The sequence below is a fragment of the Podarcis pityusensis genome, assembly GCF_964106645.2.
Source record: "Podarcis pityusensis genome assembly, chromosome: 2".
NCBI lineage: Eukaryota > Metazoa > Chordata > Lepidosauria > Squamata > Lacertidae > Podarcis > Podarcis pityusensis.
Genome location: NC_138029.1, coordinates 107,244,523 through 107,263,778, shown reverse-complemented (window position 1 = coordinate 107,263,778; position 19,256 = coordinate 107,244,523). Strand labels below are relative to the sequence as shown.

General features: G+C 45.4%; 1 protein-coding gene across 2 annotated transcripts in view; it reads right to left on the bottom strand.

The window, feature by feature from the left end:
* Nucleotides 1-19,256, bottom strand: part of CAMK1 (calcium/calmodulin dependent protein kinase I) — a 43,987-nt gene that overhangs the window by 2,028 nt on the left and 22,703 nt on the right. For both annotated transcript variants that reach the window (XM_080993092.1, XM_080993093.1), the window contains 8 exons: nucleotides 15,153-15,227; nucleotides 14,834-14,972; nucleotides 8,462-8,588; nucleotides 6,313-6,388; nucleotides 4,258-4,370; nucleotides 3,852-3,930; nucleotides 2,583-2,670; nucleotides 1,245-1,341 (listed from right to left, as the gene is read on the bottom strand). In XM_080993092.1, the coding sequence (XP_080849218.1) occupies nucleotides 1,245-1,341; nucleotides 2,583-2,670; nucleotides 3,852-3,930; nucleotides 4,258-4,370; nucleotides 6,313-6,388; nucleotides 8,462-8,588; nucleotides 14,834-14,972; nucleotides 15,153-15,227 (794 nt within the window). The remainder of the gene's footprint in view (nucleotides 1-1,244; nucleotides 1,342-2,582; nucleotides 2,671-3,851; nucleotides 3,931-4,257; nucleotides 4,371-6,312; nucleotides 6,389-8,461; nucleotides 8,589-14,833; nucleotides 14,973-15,152; nucleotides 15,228-19,256) is intronic.

The following is a 19,256-nucleotide window of genomic DNA, read 5'->3' as shown; positions in this document are numbered from 1 at the left end:
CGAGGGAGGGGAAACTGCCCCCAAAGGTGAATCAATATACCCAGTTTAAGTGTGTGCATATTGAGTTCAAAGCATGTAAAGTTTTTTTAAATAAAAAGAAGTGTGGAAAGCAGTTAACGTGTTTAATTTTGATATAAAGCGCGCACACATGGGAAAATACAGTTTAGTTTCAAAACAAGCTGTAACATCCTCCTTCACCCACATCCCAAATCCTCCCGTTCCTTCTCCACAAGCCCACCCATCCTTCCCAGACAAATACTAAATTTGCTGAATTTCGGACAACAGTAATTGGTGGAGCAACAAAACATTTTCCTTATTTTCTAGCTCAGGAAAAGGCCAGGCAGTGGATCCCTGGACAAAGCAAACAGGAGTGAGTTTTCAGGGGCACTAGGAAGGAAATGGGAGTTGCCTTTTCCCGTTTTCTGACATTGCCATCATTAGATGGCAGAAGCTATAAATGGTGGGGAAAGACAGTGGGAGTCACAAGGACAGGGAACTTGTGGCCTTTCAGGTGCTGGACTGCAACTTCCATCAGCCCCGGCCAGTAGCTAGGGATGATGGGAGTTGTAGTCTGGAAAAACGTCCAAAGGGTGTCCAAAGGATCCCCAACACTGGAATAAAACCTTACAAAGTGTGAGGGAGGGAACATTAAGTCAAGTGTGAGGGTATCACAGAGAAGCAACTGTGAGGGAAGCTGTTGATGCATGGCCAGTTCGTGAGGCCACAGAACAGCATATGCCTGAATACAGGTCATGCGCCTTTGAAACTGCTAGCCCTTACAACCATTTATACCAATTTACTGCCATTCTGTCCCAAATAATAAATGGAAAAAGAGGAGAGGAAATCCTCCAGCTCTGGAGAAAGTGTGTTTGTTAACAGGAAGGCGGGGATGGGATTGGAGTCAAAGGGATACAAGCTTTCGTGTGTATTTAACTTGACATCACTCACTGCTTTCAATTTTGCCATTCAAGTTCCAAATGCAGAATGTCAACACTGAGGCGAAATTTTACCTCAGAATTCAAATGCCTAGGATTTGTCAGTGTATGCGGGGGGGCGGGGATCAAATAGTAAGATCAAACCTTGGCAGATACCAGACACAAATATTAACCACCAGCCATTAGTGAATATCAAGATTCACCGACAAAGGTCTTGAGGAGAAAATCTGTTTCGGCTCTATACTGGTGTCACCACAGTACATGGAGGGGAATACCCTGTGGCACCGAAGGCCATTCCCAGCCTCTCACCATTGCTCTCCTGCATGGCTTGACCAGGTCCATCTTGGCTGGTCCCAAGCTGTAGCTTCCTCATATGCCTGACCACAGCAGTTGCGTTGAAGGCTTGCTGTGTAGGACAAAAAAGAAAGAAAAGCAGATTGCTGTCAAAGATGAGGGAGATGTTGGCTGTGTACACCCCATTCCCTTAAAGCACATTATTTCCCCCAAAGAATCCTGGGAACTGTAGTTTATGGCGGCTGGGATTTGTAGCTCTGTGTGGGGTTAAACTGCACTTCCCCGAATTATTGGGGTGGGGGGAGTCACGTCTTTAAATGTATGGTTTGTATGCAGCCTGTGTGGCAAATGAGACAAACAGAAAATGAAAGCCTTTCTTCTTTTCCCTAACTGTTGGCACGAAGGAAACTCGAGACTGCAAATATCTATTCTCAGCTGTGTTCACTATAAAAGTATATTTGCACCATGGACCTAAACTAGATCAATAAGTTGCTTCCTTTCTCCAGGGCATTCCTGGGATGGGGATAGCTAGGAACCTCAAAACAAAATTCTAAACAACTTCAACAAACACGAGTTCCTAGGAGATTTTGAGGGAGGTTACCATCCCCATCGGCTTAATTTGTATGCCACAGTCCCACAAAATTGTGCCAAAGTTCACAACATAGCAAATGAACAGTAAGTATAACGATTCCCCCCAAAAAACTTAGCAGGAACAGTTAGAAATAATAATAAAATCAGTAATACAAAAAATATCAATCCATACAACTGTATAAAGGTAAAAGGTAAAGGTACCCCTGCCCGTACGGGCCAGTCTTGACAGACTCTAGGGTTGTGCGCTCATCTCACTCTATAGGCCGGGAGCCAGCGCTGTCTGCAGACACTTCCGGGTCACGTGGCCAGCGTGACAAGCTGCTTCTGGCGAGCCAGCGCAGCACACAGAACGCCGTTTACCTTCCCGCTAGTAAGCGGTCCTTATTTATCTACTTGCACCCGAAGGTGCTTTCGAACTGCTAGGTTGGCAGGCGCTGGGACCGAGTGATGGGAGCGCACCCCGCCACGGGGATTCAAACCGCCGACCTTTCAATCGGCAAGTCCTAGGCGCTGAGGCTTTAACCCACAGCGCCACCCGCATCCCTTATACAACTGTATATTAAATACTAAAAATATTCAAGAGACTCTCACGTGCCACAAGTGAATATCATTGGTAAAGGTTATCCTAAGGCAAAGAGCAAACATATATTCTGGCGGACAAAGGCTTTGCATTCACATTGCAGTCGGATTTGAGCAGGGACAGATTTAAGGCTCATGGGTAAAAGCACCCACCAACTGCTTCTCTGCAGGACATGCCCTTACCTTCCACTTGCTCTTGGCAAAATTCTTTTTGATCTGCTCGCTGACTGACTGGTGGATGTTCTTATCTAGTGCGGTGTCTCCAGCAATCCTGGAAGGAAGAGGAGATTGGTTCTTATTAATATGCCACATAGGAGTGCCTTTGGCCTTTAAAGCCTTCTACGGTCCAGGACCCCTATACTTAAAAAGGACCACCTTTCACCATGTCAGCCCACCAGGATCCCAAGATCAACATCTATAAAAGGCATTGAAATACCAATAGATGCCTCCACCATTCCAAGCGATGTGAGTTCTAATAAGAACAGGACCCCAGGGAATTCCTGTTCCAATCAGTTCACCTGGTGCCAACTCTGAAAGCCTGTAGGCCAGCCTTCTCCAAACCAATGCCATCCAGATATTTGGGGCTACAACTCTCATCAGGTACAATGGGAGTACAGTGGTACTTTCGTTTACGAACTTAATCCATTCCGGAAGTCCGTTCTTAAACCAAAGCGTTCTTAAACCAAGGCCTGCTTTCCTATAGCAGCGGGGGACTCAATTTACAAATGGAACGCACTCAACAGGAAGCGGAACATGTTCTTATTCCAAGGCAAAGTTCACAAACCAAAACACCTTCCGGGTTTGCAGCGTTCTTAATCCAAGTTGTTCATAAACTAAGCTGTTCTTAAACCAAGGTACCACTGTACAATGAGAGGCTTACTCTCGTGGGTGCAAGATCGCAGCATTATATTCCCACTTTCTTCCATTGTATTTTTTTTTTAACGCCACTTTTCATAGTGGCATTGATTGTCTCCCATCAATTAGGAGGGAGGGAGAGAAATCCTACCATCAGGCTTGCAAACTGAAAAGAAATGACACACATGGAAAGGCGAGTGGAGGGAAAAGGCAGAGGGGAGAGATCGGTTCTCCAACGCTGAATAAAATGGTGAGCTATAAAAGGGCATTCACATCCAGTTCAGACCACGCTCATCTTCTTGGCTGGTATTCCTACTCAAATTGCAATTGGCACCCCTTGTTCCTTTGACCAATGAATGGTAGCCAACGTGCCCTTTCTTCTTGCTTCTGCAGTCCCAGGGCACCGGACAGCTGGAGCTTAATGATCTTTCGGACAGGGAGGAGGAAGGAAAAAGCAAACTTCCTGCAGGTGCTCCTTCTCTGGCCAGGCTGATCTGCCCCTTACTTGCCTTTTACAACTGGTCAACAGGAGCCAAGAGATCCCCCAGCTTTCTCAAAGCCAGCTAAATGGATGATGGGGTACAGATTCCTCCTTACCACGGGTGTTGTAGTGCCTGCTCACAGGTGAAGCGTTTCTTAGGGTCTCTCTCCATTAAATGCTGGATGAAATCTTTGGCTGAGAGGAGAAAGGAAGTGAATGAAGGCCTGAGTTAGCAAGCAAGCTAGTGAGCGGTGCCACTGACCTCCTCCCACAGCACAGATCCACTTGATTCCATTTATTATTATTTTTAATTAATGAGAGTTATCTACCAATTTATTTATTTTTTTTAAAGCCCACTAAGCTGTTTAGATAAAGTGATCTAAAATATCTGTAAGAAAATACTGAAAAAACAAGCAATAAATTTTATCAAATCAGCAGTTTAAAAAACAACAACAAATATACATAATATGTGCCTTGGTTCTAGCACTGGCATTCAGAGAAGCCACCATTTCCTTCCCTCACCTGATTCTGATATGTCGTCCCAGTAGGGGGAGTCAAATTCATATTCTGCCTTCAGGATCTGCTCAAAGAGCTTCGTGTCGTTCTCATCGTAGAAGGGGGGATAGCCACACAGTCTGAGGGGAGAAAGTGGGGACAGGGCATGTGTGACACTCAGAAGGCATGGCAATAAACAACGGGGAGAGTTGGAAATAAATGTATAGGCTGTGCAGGAGCAAAAGAATGTGGGGAACTGAGGTAAATGGACTGGAAAGCAAGGGGAGAGAGGAAGAAAAAAGACAGGTTACTTCCTGACCAGGGGATTAGAGGGGTAGAATCATTGTCAGGGCCGGCCCACCTATGAGGCAAGGTGAGGCTGCAATGCTGTGTGCTGCAAGGACCTCACGCTTATCTGAGCAATAAATCAATATACTCTGACAGAGGCAACCACCTCAGGTGGCAAGATTCACCTGGGCTGCAGAGCCCAAAATTGATCTTTTCTTCCCCTCCATTTTCCTGAAGTTGATCTCCCCTGACCCCTTGTTCCCTGGCGGAGAGAGGGGGAGCCATTTCTGTGTCCACCTCAGGTGCCAAAATGTCTTTGCCTGGCCCTGATAACAGCAGTTGAACCATTTTTGTTTGTTTTACGACGGCATCTCTCTTTTTTGTGCTTTTCTATTGTCAAACCACCCTGTGATCTTCGGATGAAGGGTGGAATAGAAATTTAATAAATAAATAATAGTTGCCGAAAGAGAGAGGCGGAGCTGTTTCATTTGGGTGGTGGCGTGCCCTCTCCTGGAGACACCAAGGCACCAAGTGAACCGGTTGCTTGATGCACCTCCTAAGCCACTCACTGACCAATCTTCTTACACAGTAGCGATGGGCAAACCAGTTTGTTTTCATGTCATTTGCATGTGTGTTTACCCATAAGTCCATTCCAGCCCATTTCCAACCGACTTTTAAAAAATGAAAAGTCTGCACGAAAATGTGTACATTTAAATATGTATTTTAAATGTGTCTTATTTCAGAAAGCACATTTATAAACCTATGTTGATGATGATATCATCATCATTAATAATAATAATAAAATGATATACCAGCCTTCATCTGAGGATCACATTATTTGAGCTAAGGAGATCCAGGAAGAATTCCAATCCCCCCAATTTTAAGTAGGAAATGTAGATCTGGTGAACATACCTCCCGGAACTGGCAAAAAGCCACTGCCTCAAGCATCGGTGAATTACTCCTAACCCCATTTTTAATTAAAGATGCAGAAATGTGTTTTGTAGCCGGAATGAAGTACCGTACTTTTCCATGTATAAGTCAAGGGTTTCTTCTGATAAAACAGGGTCAAAAATTTGGGGTCATCTTATACATGGGTAGTGCAGAGTGGTGACGGGGGATTTGTTGCTTCTGCGAGTAGGAGATTGTGAGTGGTGATTCTGCGGGTGATTGGTGGGTGCGGCAAGGGCTGCTGTTGATTGGCTGCTGTTGTGGCAATTGGGCGGGCAAATGGCGGCTGCTTGCGGCGATCGGGCAGGCGATTGTTGGGTTATGCGACGTGCAAGCCTTGCAGCGTTGGACAGTCTGGCGATAGATTTTCAGCATTCCCCCCCCCCCCCAAAAAGCTCCAAAACTCTGGGCATTCCCCCTATCGAAAGCTCAGCAACTCTGGGCAATCAATCACCCCACTCCCATTTTCTAAATTTCGAGCCCCCAAAAATACATGGGGGCATGTTATATACGGATAAATACAGTAATAATCCCCAAGAGAGGATGTACCACCTCTGTGGGCGGTAAAGGGTTAAAGGTGGCTCTGGTGGTTGAGTTGTGGGCCTTGGTGAGGGACAATATTATGAAACTTTTCAAGCTGTCTGTAAAGGAGAAATGAAAGGCCCATAAATGAACGGGCAAAAGTAGCTGTATGGTGCCAGAAGCGCCGTGGAAGGAGAAGAGTGGAAGGGAGTGTCCAGTGTTTAGCTGACTAGGACTCCCTTTGCATATGTGAATTCAGGAGCAATAGGAGGCAGGGCATCTGGCTCCAGGCCCACCGCCATCTCAATTCAACTCAGTACGTACAAGATGTAAGCGATGACTCCAATGGACCAGCAATCCACCGCTTTGCTGTAAGGCTTCTGTGCCAACACCTCAGGAGCTGGACCAGACCCAAGGGGGGAAAGAGGAAGAAAGTGACCATTAGAGATGGAAATTCCCTGTTGCCCAAATGTCGTTTGCGGACAGATGAGGAAACACAACCCTTGTACTAGGGATTTCCTTCTAAAGGCTTGCTCTCCCAGGAACAAACACACACACACACACACACACACACACACCATGCCAGCCATCTCTCCCTTGTAAAGATTTCCACCTTCCACAACCCTGACTTGTAAGTCTTCTCCAAACTTATTTCATCCCTAAGTGACATTCTCACCAAAGTACAGTGGTACCTCTGGTTACGTACTTAATTCGTTCCAGAGGTCCGTTCTTAACCTGAAACTGTTCTTAACCTGAAGCACCACTTTAGCTACTGGGGCCTCCTGCTGCCGCCGCTGCACAATTTCTGTTCTCATCCTGAAGCACTATTTCTGGGTTAGCGGAGTCTGTAACCTGAAGCATATGTAACCTGAAGCGTATGTAACCCGAGGTACCACTGTAGCTAAGTTACACTCCAGTTTGACCCAAAATACAACAGCATGGACAACAAAACATTGGTGAGACAATTGACAATCAAGCCTTCCACCCACAAGCTGGTTTCTCCAAAATGTATAGTTAAAAAGAGGGCTACCAGAGGAAGTTTTAAGTATATAGATGAAGAGCTGCAAACTCAACCCTTGGGATATGATATGGTGAGGAACAATCCTGATGGGATGACTATGAATTCCTGGCTGAGCTATCAGAAATTAGTTCCAAATGAAATAGGTGGTCCTCCCCCGAGAATCAAAAAAATATACTAACACCGTCGAATGGGTTCCCACTGATAATAGGAATGGAAGCATTTTTTTAGATGAAATTGGGTATCTGGACAAAGTGGAAATGACAAGCACAGAGCCTGAAAGGAACTGGGGCTAAAACTGATGCCATGAAAGAAAGAAGGTTGGCGTTCAAAGCAGAATAATAAACAGCTATTTTTGAGCAATTTGATATTATTCTGCTACAAGAAACATGGCACAATGACTCTATAATGCTTAACGGATACAAATGTCCAGTACTTTTTTCTAAAAAAAATAATGTTTAGGGGTACTCTCATTTTAACTCAAGAAAATCACCATTTTATAGTTCAAATCGGGGAAAATAAATACAGTAAATGGACAAAAGTACAAAGATTCACAAAATGTTTAGGGGTAGGCGTACCCCTGCGTCTCACCCCAGAAAAACAGCACTGCAAATGTCACTCATTGACAGCCGCTCCCTCAACAAAAGATGGTAGAGCCAGTGGCGGGTCTAGCGTGTTTCAGCTCCGCCAGGTTGAATGCAACTTATTTCATGCCACCCCAGGCTGCCATTCTGCCTATGAAAGGGAATCCCCTGTCCTGTCAAGTCCCAGCAAAGGACTGTTTCAGATATTTCAGTTTTAGTACCCCTGTGCCGGAAATAAAGCATGAAATCCAAGAGTAGATCCTCATGCATTTATTTTAAACTTTCTATCTATCTATCTATCTATCTATCTGATCTGAATTTGCAACTATAACAGGAGAGGGGAAAGATAGAAATATCTCCCTCTGATGTATGAAAACACTTCACCAATAGTAATTTAAACACATACTGTACATTAACGTAAGCAGTCCATACAGTACAGTAGATCATGTATAATGAATGTATAATAATAATAATAATAATAATAATAATATTTATACCCCGCCCACCTGGCTGGGTTTCCCCAGCCACTCTGGGCGGCTTCCAACAAAAGATTAAAAATACGTACATTGAGCACATGTTGGGAGGTTGTGGCCAATCATAATTTCACATGGCAAAACACACGAATTGTGCCCCTCTTACAATATACACTGGATTTACATGCTTTTTCCTACACTGAAGTGCTATCCATATTTAGAAAGGCACTTAATACGCCTCTCCTGTCCGGCAAGCTGGAGGCAAACTGTAGCCCCACCTCCTCATAAAAACCCCCTCAGGGCACGCAGTGATTTTCTTTGTCAATCAGATCCACTCTTCTCAATTGGGGCGGCGGGGGGGGCGGCGGCGGGTGGAATAAGAAACCTCTTTAGCTCACCCACATAACCTGGAGTCCCACATGCTGTAGACATGACACTTCCTGAGCCTTCTATCTTTGACAGCCCAAAGTCGCTAATCATGATCTTGGAATCTTCATCCAGACTATAATATAGCAGGTTCTCGGGCTAACAAGGGCGGAGAGCAGGGAGGAAAGAGGGAGATAAATACTGTCAGACTAGAGCTCCAAGTAACAATTTATTTAAAGCATATTTTTTTTAATCCCATACTTCAGCCCCCCCCCCCACAAAAAAGGTCCTAGTGTGGCTTACAGAACAGTAAAAAAACAAGACAGTTCCTGCCCTCTATGCTTACAGTCTAAAAGACACGACACAAAAGGGGAAAGGGGTGAGGAGGGTAGAGGAAAACAACAAAACTCAGGCACCAGCTGTTAAAGTGCAGTTCTTATAACGACCAGTTGGGACAGTTCAGGTAGCATGGTGGAATGGAGAAAGAATTTATCCAGGCAGTAGGGAGAAAAGACCATTCTAAGCATCTTAAGAAAGAACCCCACACAAAACCAAATAATCAAGGCAAGCTTGGTCCAAAAAAGAACACGGAACTGTCCTCCATTGGAGGTTCTTAAGCAGTGGTTGGGTGGCCCTCTGTCATGGATGCTTTAGTTGAGATTCCTGCATTGCAGGGGTTGGACTAGATGACCGTCAGGGTCCCTTCTAACTCTACAGTTCTATTCTATGGACATAAGTAAATCAAATGTGCATACGAAATGCATGGATTGATCTGTTAAACTTATTTCTAAAAGCTGATTAAAGGTAGACTTATCGCAATAAGGTAAACATAATTTTTTTTTGGGGGGGGGACATTACACAATACATTATTTAAGATACTAATTCTTTTTCTCCTGGAGCTCATTAGCCCCTCACAGAACTAAATTTCCCTGAGGGAAGGGGAAGAGGTCAAGCTGCAATAGTTAAATTGTAAGTGTGTAATGTTAAATGCCTGCCAATTGCTACAACCACGAGACTTGAGTTACGGCTCAAAGTGGAATTAGCAATTATGATGTAAAGCAAAGCTGGAGGGGAAACCTCAGAGGTTAGGCCAAGCAACAAAAACATCTAAATGCCAAAGCTAGATGTTTCTACCTTATTGCCTGAAAGCTTTTATCACTCAAAAAGAAGCAGCTAAGAAAACATCGTTTCTAGAAGATAGAGCTGGAACAGTCCAGGCCATCAAGTTATGTAAAATAATTCCAGACTAAGTGCTCTGACCTAAAATAAGGCTGAATTTCAAATTGTATTTTAACCCGTATTTTAACCCATATTTTATCTCGTATTTTAATTAACTTTTTTTCCTTTTTCTATTACGTTTTATTGTAATTTTATTGGTGTTAGCCACCCTGAGCCCAGTTCTGGCCGGGGAGGGCGGGGTATAAATAAATAAAAACATTATTATTTATTATTCTTTATTTAGTACAGAGCAGCATATGAGAAGCCACTTCATAGAGACACATTTGAGTGCGAAACGGTGCCAAGTTGCCATCTGAGAAAATTTGTCTTTTAGCAGAATACCACCCTTATTATAAATACCATCCTTATCTGTTTCCTTTGGGCATTCGGACCTGTTTTGCAGGTTGAAAAAAATCTCAGCCTGTTTTGGTTCTGTGAGCTAATTCTTATCTAATCCTTTGTGGTTACATCCTTGTAGTTGTGCCAGCCATTGATATTTAAGTGCTGTACAGGGATAGGGTTTGAAGGCCAAAAAACGTCATCCGTTTTGTAATCTCCCGTTCAAAGCAACTGCTACATAGCAAAGCCAGCCTTGCCCTGTGGAAAACAGTAATCTGAGCTCTGTGCTATCGTTGGGTTTTTAAGTTAGTACACCTTCTGTACTTCATTAGAACTCAGCGGCTGCTCAAGTGGTTCTATTGATTTGTCCAGTATGCAGGACATCAGGTTTGGGGATGTAGTCGTTTAGTCGTGTCCGACTCTTCGTGACCCCATGGACCAGAGCACGCCAGGCACTCCTGTCTTCCACTGCCTCCCACAGTTTGGTCAAACTCATGCTGGTAGCTTCGAGAACACTATCCAACCATCTCGTCCTCCTCTGTCGTCCCCTTCCCCTTGTGCCCTCCATCTTTCCCAACATCAGGGTCTTTTCCAGGGAGTCTTCTCTTCTCATGAGGTGGCTAAAGTATTGGAGCCTCAGCTTCAGGATCTGTCCTTCCAGTGAGCACTCAGGGCGGATTTCCTTAAGAATGAATAGGTTTGTTCTTCTTGCAGTTTCCCCAAAAATCTCGATTGGCCTAGAACACAGAGTTCATGATGCATAGATGCTAAAATGGAAGCCCAAACCAAAATAGAAAGCTGAGAAGATGATGGCTGGAGGCAGTAATGCTTCTGAACAGCAGTTGCTGGAAACTGCAGAAAAAAACAGTGCCTTTGTTAGTCCGGCTTATGGGTTTGCCACAGATATCTGGTTGGCCATGGTGAAGACAAGATGGTGGACAAGATGGGCCACTGGCCTGATGCAGCAGGTTCTTCCTAAGCTCTTATGAGACATCTAAGTTTCAGTTCCAAAACCCATGCGCTAATCCAAGTGGGCAAGCAATGGGAGAAGCAAATGTTCACTTAGAGACATGTGAGGATGTGATTGTGTCCATGGCCAAAAGAACACAGATGCACTGAATTCATCACCCAACAGGGGAAAAAATGGTTCTCAGTAGATCCGTACTAAGGCAGTAGAGGCCAACCAAATGTGACAAAGCAGTGTGCAAGCTTTCCAAGTTCTATCATCAATAGCATGCAAATAATAATAATAATAATAATAATAATAATAATAATAATAATAATAATTTATACCCCGCCCTCCCCGGCCAGAGCCGGGCTCAGGGTGGCCAACACCAGTAAAATTACAGTAAAAACATAATAGGGGAAAAAACACAATTTAAAATACAGGTTAAAATGCCATTTAAAATGCAGCCGCATTTTAAAAGTAGCCCATAAATCAAAACCATAAGGGAAGGGAAACATAAGGGTCAGACTGAGTCCAAACCAAAGGCCAGGCGGAACAGCTCCGTCTTACTACAGGAAAAAAGCAGCCCATCCATTTTCCCAAGACACAGAAACGTGCAAAACCGGAAAGTTTGCAATAAGGCAATTGGTCACAATCTGCTGCACAGACTGGCAGAGGACTAAGAGAGGTTACTAAATTTGACCCATAATGGCAAAGCAGCTTCCATGAAAGTTGGCTTGTTGGGCACAGCCAGCCTTCCCTTGTGACACCAGGCAGCCATTGGGCAGTACAGATGGTGTTCTAGGGTGCACTCTTAGTTCATTTGGGACTTCAATGAGGCCCAGACAGGCATAGTGCAAGAACTGAGCACGCACCCTAGAATTCTCCACAGGGCCTGCCCTACCATTAGGCGGAGTGTAGGACAGAGTACAGCAAGGTGCTGGAGCACAGAGATGAACAGCCACCAAACCTGTTGCTCTTCCCTCTTTTGCTGAATGATCCAAGGAGTGCTATACTGGGAAGAATTGTTCTCTCTTTGTCCTGAGCCAGCCGAGGTGAAAAGAGCCATTCTCTCCTCCCCACTCGCTAGCGGCAACAACATCCCGATTTGTATTTTTCATAGCTGGAGCTAGCAACAACATATGGTGGTTCAGCCTCAAAAGGCCAAAGAGCAAGTAATGACAGGAAGGAGACTTCCTCAATTGAGCCACGAACCGTGTTTGTGACCCGACTTCTGGAAGAAAACATGAAGCGAAACTGTGCCGTCCATTCCGCAAAATAAAATTAGGCGAACAGCATTATCTATGTACATATGTAAGCACACAGTTGCCAAGCTCACAGGGAAATCAAAACACATCAAAAAGAACAATCAACTTGTTAAGTTGTGGGTTGACATAGCAGACGACACAGCGATTTCTCCAAAGCAGCTCTTTATTTTGTAAGCTGGAACAGAACTAAACTGAGGAGCTCAGTCAGCCTGCTTATATAGAGCTCCAGAACAATGTAACTGTTGCCATTTTCTAAAACTATCCAATCACTGAACGTCACTTTTCGATCCTTCATTTGCATACAAAACTATCCAATCACTGAACGTCGCTTTTCGATCCTTTGTTTGCATAACTATCTACAGTATCCCCCTGCTGGTCCAGGGTGAGAACTTCAGTACATAACACAACTATTGGCAGAGTTTCGCTCAAAACAGTGCCAGCCTAAATCATTGGGCTGCAATAGATGCCCAGGCCCAAAATTAAATGTGCCTGTGTTGCATTTTCTAGGCAATTTCCCACCCATATATTGAATTTGATGGTGTTGTGGCCACTGTTCCCAAGATGGTCCTCCTTTGACTTGGAAAACCACCACACCCTGCACTCCCTTCCCATAGTATTCTTTCTACAGATTTAACATCCATGGGTTATAAGTATCCAATTGTTTCTAATATTCCCACTGTGTCCTGTTCTCTTTTTAATACGGCACACTCTTAATTCACCCACCTTCAATCTGAGGCATTCAGAATTGGCCTAAAGAATAATTCCCTTTTTTATGTAAGTCTTTCTTTTTCCTTTGGGGTTTTTCCTATGCTCTTTTTGACTACTTGAACGGCTCTCCATTGTCTCTGCATGTTGATTATCAACTTGTATCCTGTCCTCAACTTTGAGGGCACAGAACCATTTCCACCACGACCACAGGACCAGTTATCCCAGAATCAGAACTTCTCTAAGGGACAAAATCAACATGTTGCGAGAGTAGTGGACTCTCCTAATGTTTTTCTCAGCAGAGATTGGGAGTTTAACCCCACCTTCCTACACCAGTTCTCTGGTACAAAAATCACTCTTTCCACATAGCTTCCTGAAGTTGCTCTTGAACACAGGGCTCAGACTGTGTGTGTGTGTGTGTGTGTGTGTGTGTGTGTGTTGTATTCTGAAATATGTCACTGACAAAATAACAGTGCACTTTACAGTGGATTTATACCGGACCATCCACACATCATCCTGCTTTGTAAATTGTTATGCAACGCTTCCCTGGCGTTACCAGGCTATTGCCATCTGGAGGAGCAATCCTGTGCTATAGGGCAAGTAAAGAGGGAAAGAATAAAGCCCAGGAAATATGTGGCATAAGAAGTCACAGGATATCAGCAGGATGTTACGGGACACACACCGACAGGAGATGAAGTGTTATGTCTGCCCCAAAACGTTTACAGGCAGGTAATAACAGTATTGAAAGCAAGATCATGTATTACCGCCCCAAAATCTGCAGAATAAGAAGAGGCTCACAGGGTGAAATGCAGACAGGCACAATAAATGAACGTCCACTTGCCCCTCCACAGCAATGAGAACTTTGTGGGGAGAAGGAATGATTTGCATCTATGAATGGAGGCAGGGAATAAGGTTATAATCTCCCTCCTCTTCATTGCAGCCCCAATTCAGTTTTTCCCCCTTGCCTCCAAGGCTGCTTTCAAGGGACAGGAAAGAGATCTAATCAAAAACTACTGGTGTCACATGTTGTTTAGATCTTAAACCACAAGACAATGGAGGAAGTAAGCTCTTAATACTTGGCTGCTAAATACAAAAGCTGTATTTCTAGTTTAAGGTACCTACAGCAGATTAGGGACCAGACTAGTCAAGATGCTATTCACCCCAACTAGCAAATGAATAGCAGGTATGGGGTGCCTCCTATCTTCGGCTGAGGCTTTGGGACGCGGATGGCGCTGTGCGTTAAACCACAGAGCCTAGGACTTGCCGATCAGAAGGTCGGCGGTTCGAATCCCCGCGACGGGGTGAGCTCCCGTTGCTTGGTCCCTGCTCCTGCCAACCTAGCAGTTCGAAAGCACATCAAAGTGCAAGTGGATAAATAGGTACCGCTACGGCGGGAAGGTAAACGGCGTTTCCGTGCACTGCTCTGGTTCGCCAGAAGCGGCTTAGTCATGGTGGCCACATGACTCGGAAGCTGTACGCCGGCTCCCTCGGCCAGTAAAGCGAGATGAGCGTCGCAACCCCAGAGTCGGCCACGACTGGACCTAATGATCAGGGGTCCCTTTACCTTTAAGGGGGCCTTTGCCTCCTGTTGTGGTCCCAGTCCAGACTGGGCATGGGATGGGAGGAGGCAAACAGAAGCTTTCCTTCCAACTCGTGGAGAGGGGGGCAAGGCGCCCCAAATCCAAATTGGAGCAGCAGCAAGAGACAAAGGATTAAAGCCCCCCAAACTATGCCATAGCAAGGTCCTAGTCCAAGGACTGCAGCAGAGGGAAATTGCCAGCTATTTTTATTTTGGAAAGGCCACCCAAGCAACTGCTAATAGGATGAATTGTCTAGTCCGGCCTACAGCAAACAGACAGTTGTGCAAACGCACATCTTAACCCCGAGGCGGCTACGACAGAAATCCCCACACAGGTACATGCCCCTACCTTGAGGTCGCGGTGTACGATGCCCATGTCATGCAGGTATTTGACAGCGTCGAGGATCTGCCGGATGAGCTGGCTGGCATCTCGCTCCGTGTAAAACCCCTTCTCCACAATCCTGTCAAAGAGCTCCCCGCCTGAGACCCTACATTGGGGAGGCAAAACACAGGTGAGGCCTGCTTTCCTCAAGAGACCCCTTCAGGAAGAGGGTGGTTAGGGTAAGCTCTGCCCACAAGCTCCACCAATGCTGCCAGGCTGTGCCAAGAGACTCCTCCCTTCCCTCACCCATAGCTGGGACTCCTCTAATTCCCAGCCTTCAACTCACAGCTGCATGATGAGGTAGAGGTGTCCTCCGCTCTCATAGATGTCGTCCAGAGCCACAATATTGGGGTGCTTGATCCTGCAAGAGAAAGAGAAGCTCCTTCAGCAAGAGGTCCGTGGATTATCATCACTCTGCCTTGTTTAGCCTGAAAGGCTTGCTTCCCAGCTTCTCTGTCGGGCAAGGCTATTTTCACAGACCCCAATGGCAGAGGCAACTTATGCGTGGGTTACTTTCCGCCCCGCCCCGCCCATAAGCGATATGAGCATGTGGGGAGCACCCTCTAAACCAGGCACAGGCAAACTCAACCCTCCAGATGTTTTGGGACTACAACTCCCATCATCCTTAGCTAACAGGATGGGTGGTCAGGGATGATGGGAATTGTAGTCCCAATATTTCTGGAGGGCCAAGTTTGCCTGTGCCTGCTCTAAACACCTGTTTTTACATGCTCTTTTTCTTTTATTCAGTCCCTTTGCCTTCAGATCTCCAGAAAGGGGAAAGGAACAGCACATCCGAGCCCACTGCAATACAGCTTCTTGCCCAACAGCTGTTGAGCAGGGTAGTGAGGTAGCAGCGAGAGTCACCAGTGAAATACACTCGGAGTCGAGTGTGGATTTCATGCTCTTTATTCAGCTCATAGTGGTGAGGAATGGAAGTTTTCCAAAATATCTGCTTTATATACATTATTTACACAATTGGCCCCACGTGACTGGCTAATTCCTGGATTCTCCTATAGGCCAATCAGGTTGCGGATTCACTTCCACCAGGAGCTGGATTGAGTGGCTGCTGCAGACCAATCATACTGCTGCATTGTTCTAGGACCAATCAGACTGCTGCATTCTGAATCCTATTGTTCTAGGACCAATCAGACTGCTGCATTTTGGATCCTATTGTTCTAGGACCAATCAGACTGCTGCATTTTGATCCTATTCAACTCAGTACATAACAGTTCCCTGCGCCATTTTGGAGCCCTTAAGTGTGTGTGTGTGTGTGTGTGTGTGTGTGTGAGAGAGAGAGAGAGAGAGAGAGAGAGAGAGAGAGAGAGAGAGAGAGAGAGAGAGAGAGAAGCATTTTAAACATTTATTTCTGGCCTTTGGCTCAGTGACATCCTCTTCAGGCTCTGGGGAGGGTCTCCTCGTGAGCCGCAAGAACTTTCCAGCTCTCTCCCGCCACTTCCAAGTTTGAGACGGATTATTTATTTTGCGGCAGTGCACACAGTCGCACACAAATCAATCATAGGCAAGTGGGGAGTTGCCTGTATCTTCGTTTCAAAGTCAAGGGGGTGGGGGGTCCAGGTGGCAACTCCCACTCATTTTATTCCTAGTGTGGCCACTACCAGCACCGGCTGTGCAACATCCTTTCTCTCAAGGGCGTCCATTGTACAACTTGGATGGGGCACTTTTGGCCCTCCGTACGTTGCTGGACTCCAACTTCCACCAGTCCCAGAGAGCACAGCCAACGGTCAGGGATGATAGGAGTTGTAGTCCAACAATATTGGGAGGCCAAACAGAGGTTTCCTCATGCTGCCTGAGAGGAACAGGCTGACAAGCTACTTTAAAAGAGAGAGAAACAGAGAGATAATGTCCCTGTGATAAGCTGGTTGCTGTGCGACAGAGCTATGCAACAAACAGTCCCCAGAATCAAATCTTGCCTCTGCTGTGAAGCCAGCAGGTGCCCTTAAGCAAACTACTGCTCTCAGCCTCAGGACACTGCCCCACAAATACACACACACACACACACACACACATCTACAATAAGGGAATAGCAGCAAAATCTACATTGCAGGGTTGTTGTAAGGATTCCCGAGCTAATGTATGTGAAGTACTTGACTGAAGAAACATATGGGAAGGGTCAAATAAATGCTATATACAGTGGTACCTCAGGTTAAGTACTTAATTCGTTCCGGAGGTCTGTTCTTAACCTGAAACTGTTCTTAACCTGAAGCACCACTTTAGCTAATGGGGCCTCCTGCTGCTGCTGCTGCGCCACCAGAGCACAATTTCTGTTCTCATCCTGAAGCAAAGTTCTTAACCCGAGGTACTATTTCTGGGTTAGCAAAGTCTGTAACCCAAAGCGTATGTAACCTGAAGGTACCACTGTATATATATATTACATACTGAGAAGAATGAGCACACAAGCCAGAAACAGCTATTTAAATATATATGTATGAAAGAAAGAAAGAAAGAAAGAAAGAAAGAAAGAAAGAAAGAAGCGTTATATTTTTAAAGAAATGCACGGTGTTGCCACGCAGACCAGTTTGCAGGCATTAGGTGGAGCTTTGTTTTGAAGAGGGCTTAAAATGAGTGGTTCGGCTTCAAAAGATTTAAAAAACAAATAATTTTGTAAAGGTACCGATCTGTGTCACTCACTTGTCATGTCACTGGTAGTAGTCAAAAAGAACCTATAGGAGGGGAGACTGATGAAAACTCATAGGGGACTGTGGGTGAGCTACACATTTAAATGTGCAGCCATTGTTTTTGGTGACAAAGGAAAGCCACGTCCCCCTTCACCGCTGAAATAATAATGTATAGCAATTTGGTATAAAAGAAAAAGGAGGTGGAATTCAACATAGCGGTAAATGGGGTTTACATGCATAGAACAATATCCATTAGTGTAATAAGAATTCCTTCCCTTCCAAGCAATCCCTAAACCTACTCAGGGGTTCTCCCCGTAGAGCAGCTTTGGGGGGGGGGGGGCACAAAGGGCGGGAGGGGCAGGGATTCCTGTTGTGCAAGCAGACCTCTTTCCTTGCAAACAACAGCTTGGATGAATCCCACCCAGAGGGAAATAATGAAAGGAAACCAGTAATCGAAGCCTCCCAACATCACAGACACAGGGGCAGAAGCCAACATTAAGGCAGCAATTAAAGGAAAGGGACGCGGGTGGCGCTGTGGGTTAAACCACAGAGCCTAGGACTTGCCGATCAGAAGGTCGGCGGTTCAAATCCCTGCGACAGGGTGAGCTCCCGTTGCTCAGTCCCTGCTCCTGCCCACCTAGCAGTTCGAAAGCACGCCAAAGTGCAAGTAGATAAATAGGCACCACTCTGGCGGGAAGGTAAATGGCGTTTCCGTGCGCTGCTCTGGTTCACCAGAAGCAGCTCAGTCATGCTGGCCACATGACCCAGAAGCTGTACGCCGGCTCCCTCGGCCAATAAAGCGAGATGAGTGCTGCAACCCCAGAGTTGGCCACGACTGGACCTAATGGTCAAGGGTCCCTTTACCTTTAAAGGACAAGGGAAAGTCATCAGTGATCCCACTGCCGTGCTCAAGAGGAAGTAGCAAACGTAGTAGCAGAAGTGATCAGCAGAAAGCTTTAAATTAAAGTCACCCCAAAAAGGCTCAACAGCACTGGACAGGCTGTTGCTGGGGTTTTTGCTCTATATATACACTATATTTGCGCTAGTATTTAAAAACAAAACAACTCTGAAAAAAAGAAAGAAAGAAAGCCATGGGACTGCAATAATTGGGGAATGATGTCATCTGGATTCTCCGTAAAAAGTGAATGAACAAAGGGTAGCAATTCCAGGCTAACTCTGGAAGCAACCTTAACACCCAGATCATATTCTAGAGCTGATTTTTATTAGTAGGAGACAGACCGTCACCTTTTATGTGTACAGAAGCTCTTTCCTTTAACCTCACCTCTTCCCTACCCTACCGCCTTAAGCAGAAGAGTCACTATTGAAACGGGTTCCTTGAGAAATCACTCACTAGTTCCTGGAAAATACTTCCTTTGAGTGAGCTTCCCACTTCCCAGTTTCAATGGTCCACATTATGGTCATTGATGCTGGACTGGTTGGGAGAACCTGCCTTTGTTTTGTTGGACCTTACACCCCAGAACTCACAGCTTTGGACCCAGAAACCCTGTGGCCCAGGGTTGTTGCTAAGGCACAAATTTGCATATAATTTGTATGTGCTCATGTATATGTATAATATAATAATAGAATGGCAGATAGCTGGGGGGTCTCATGAGCATCGTGCCCTGCATTATATGCCCATCACTCCAGCCAGCATGGCAAATGGTCAAGGATGATGGGCGTTGGAATTCTGCCACGTGTGGAGGGTACAGTGGTACCTCGTGTTACATACGCTTCAGGTTACAGACTCCGCTAAC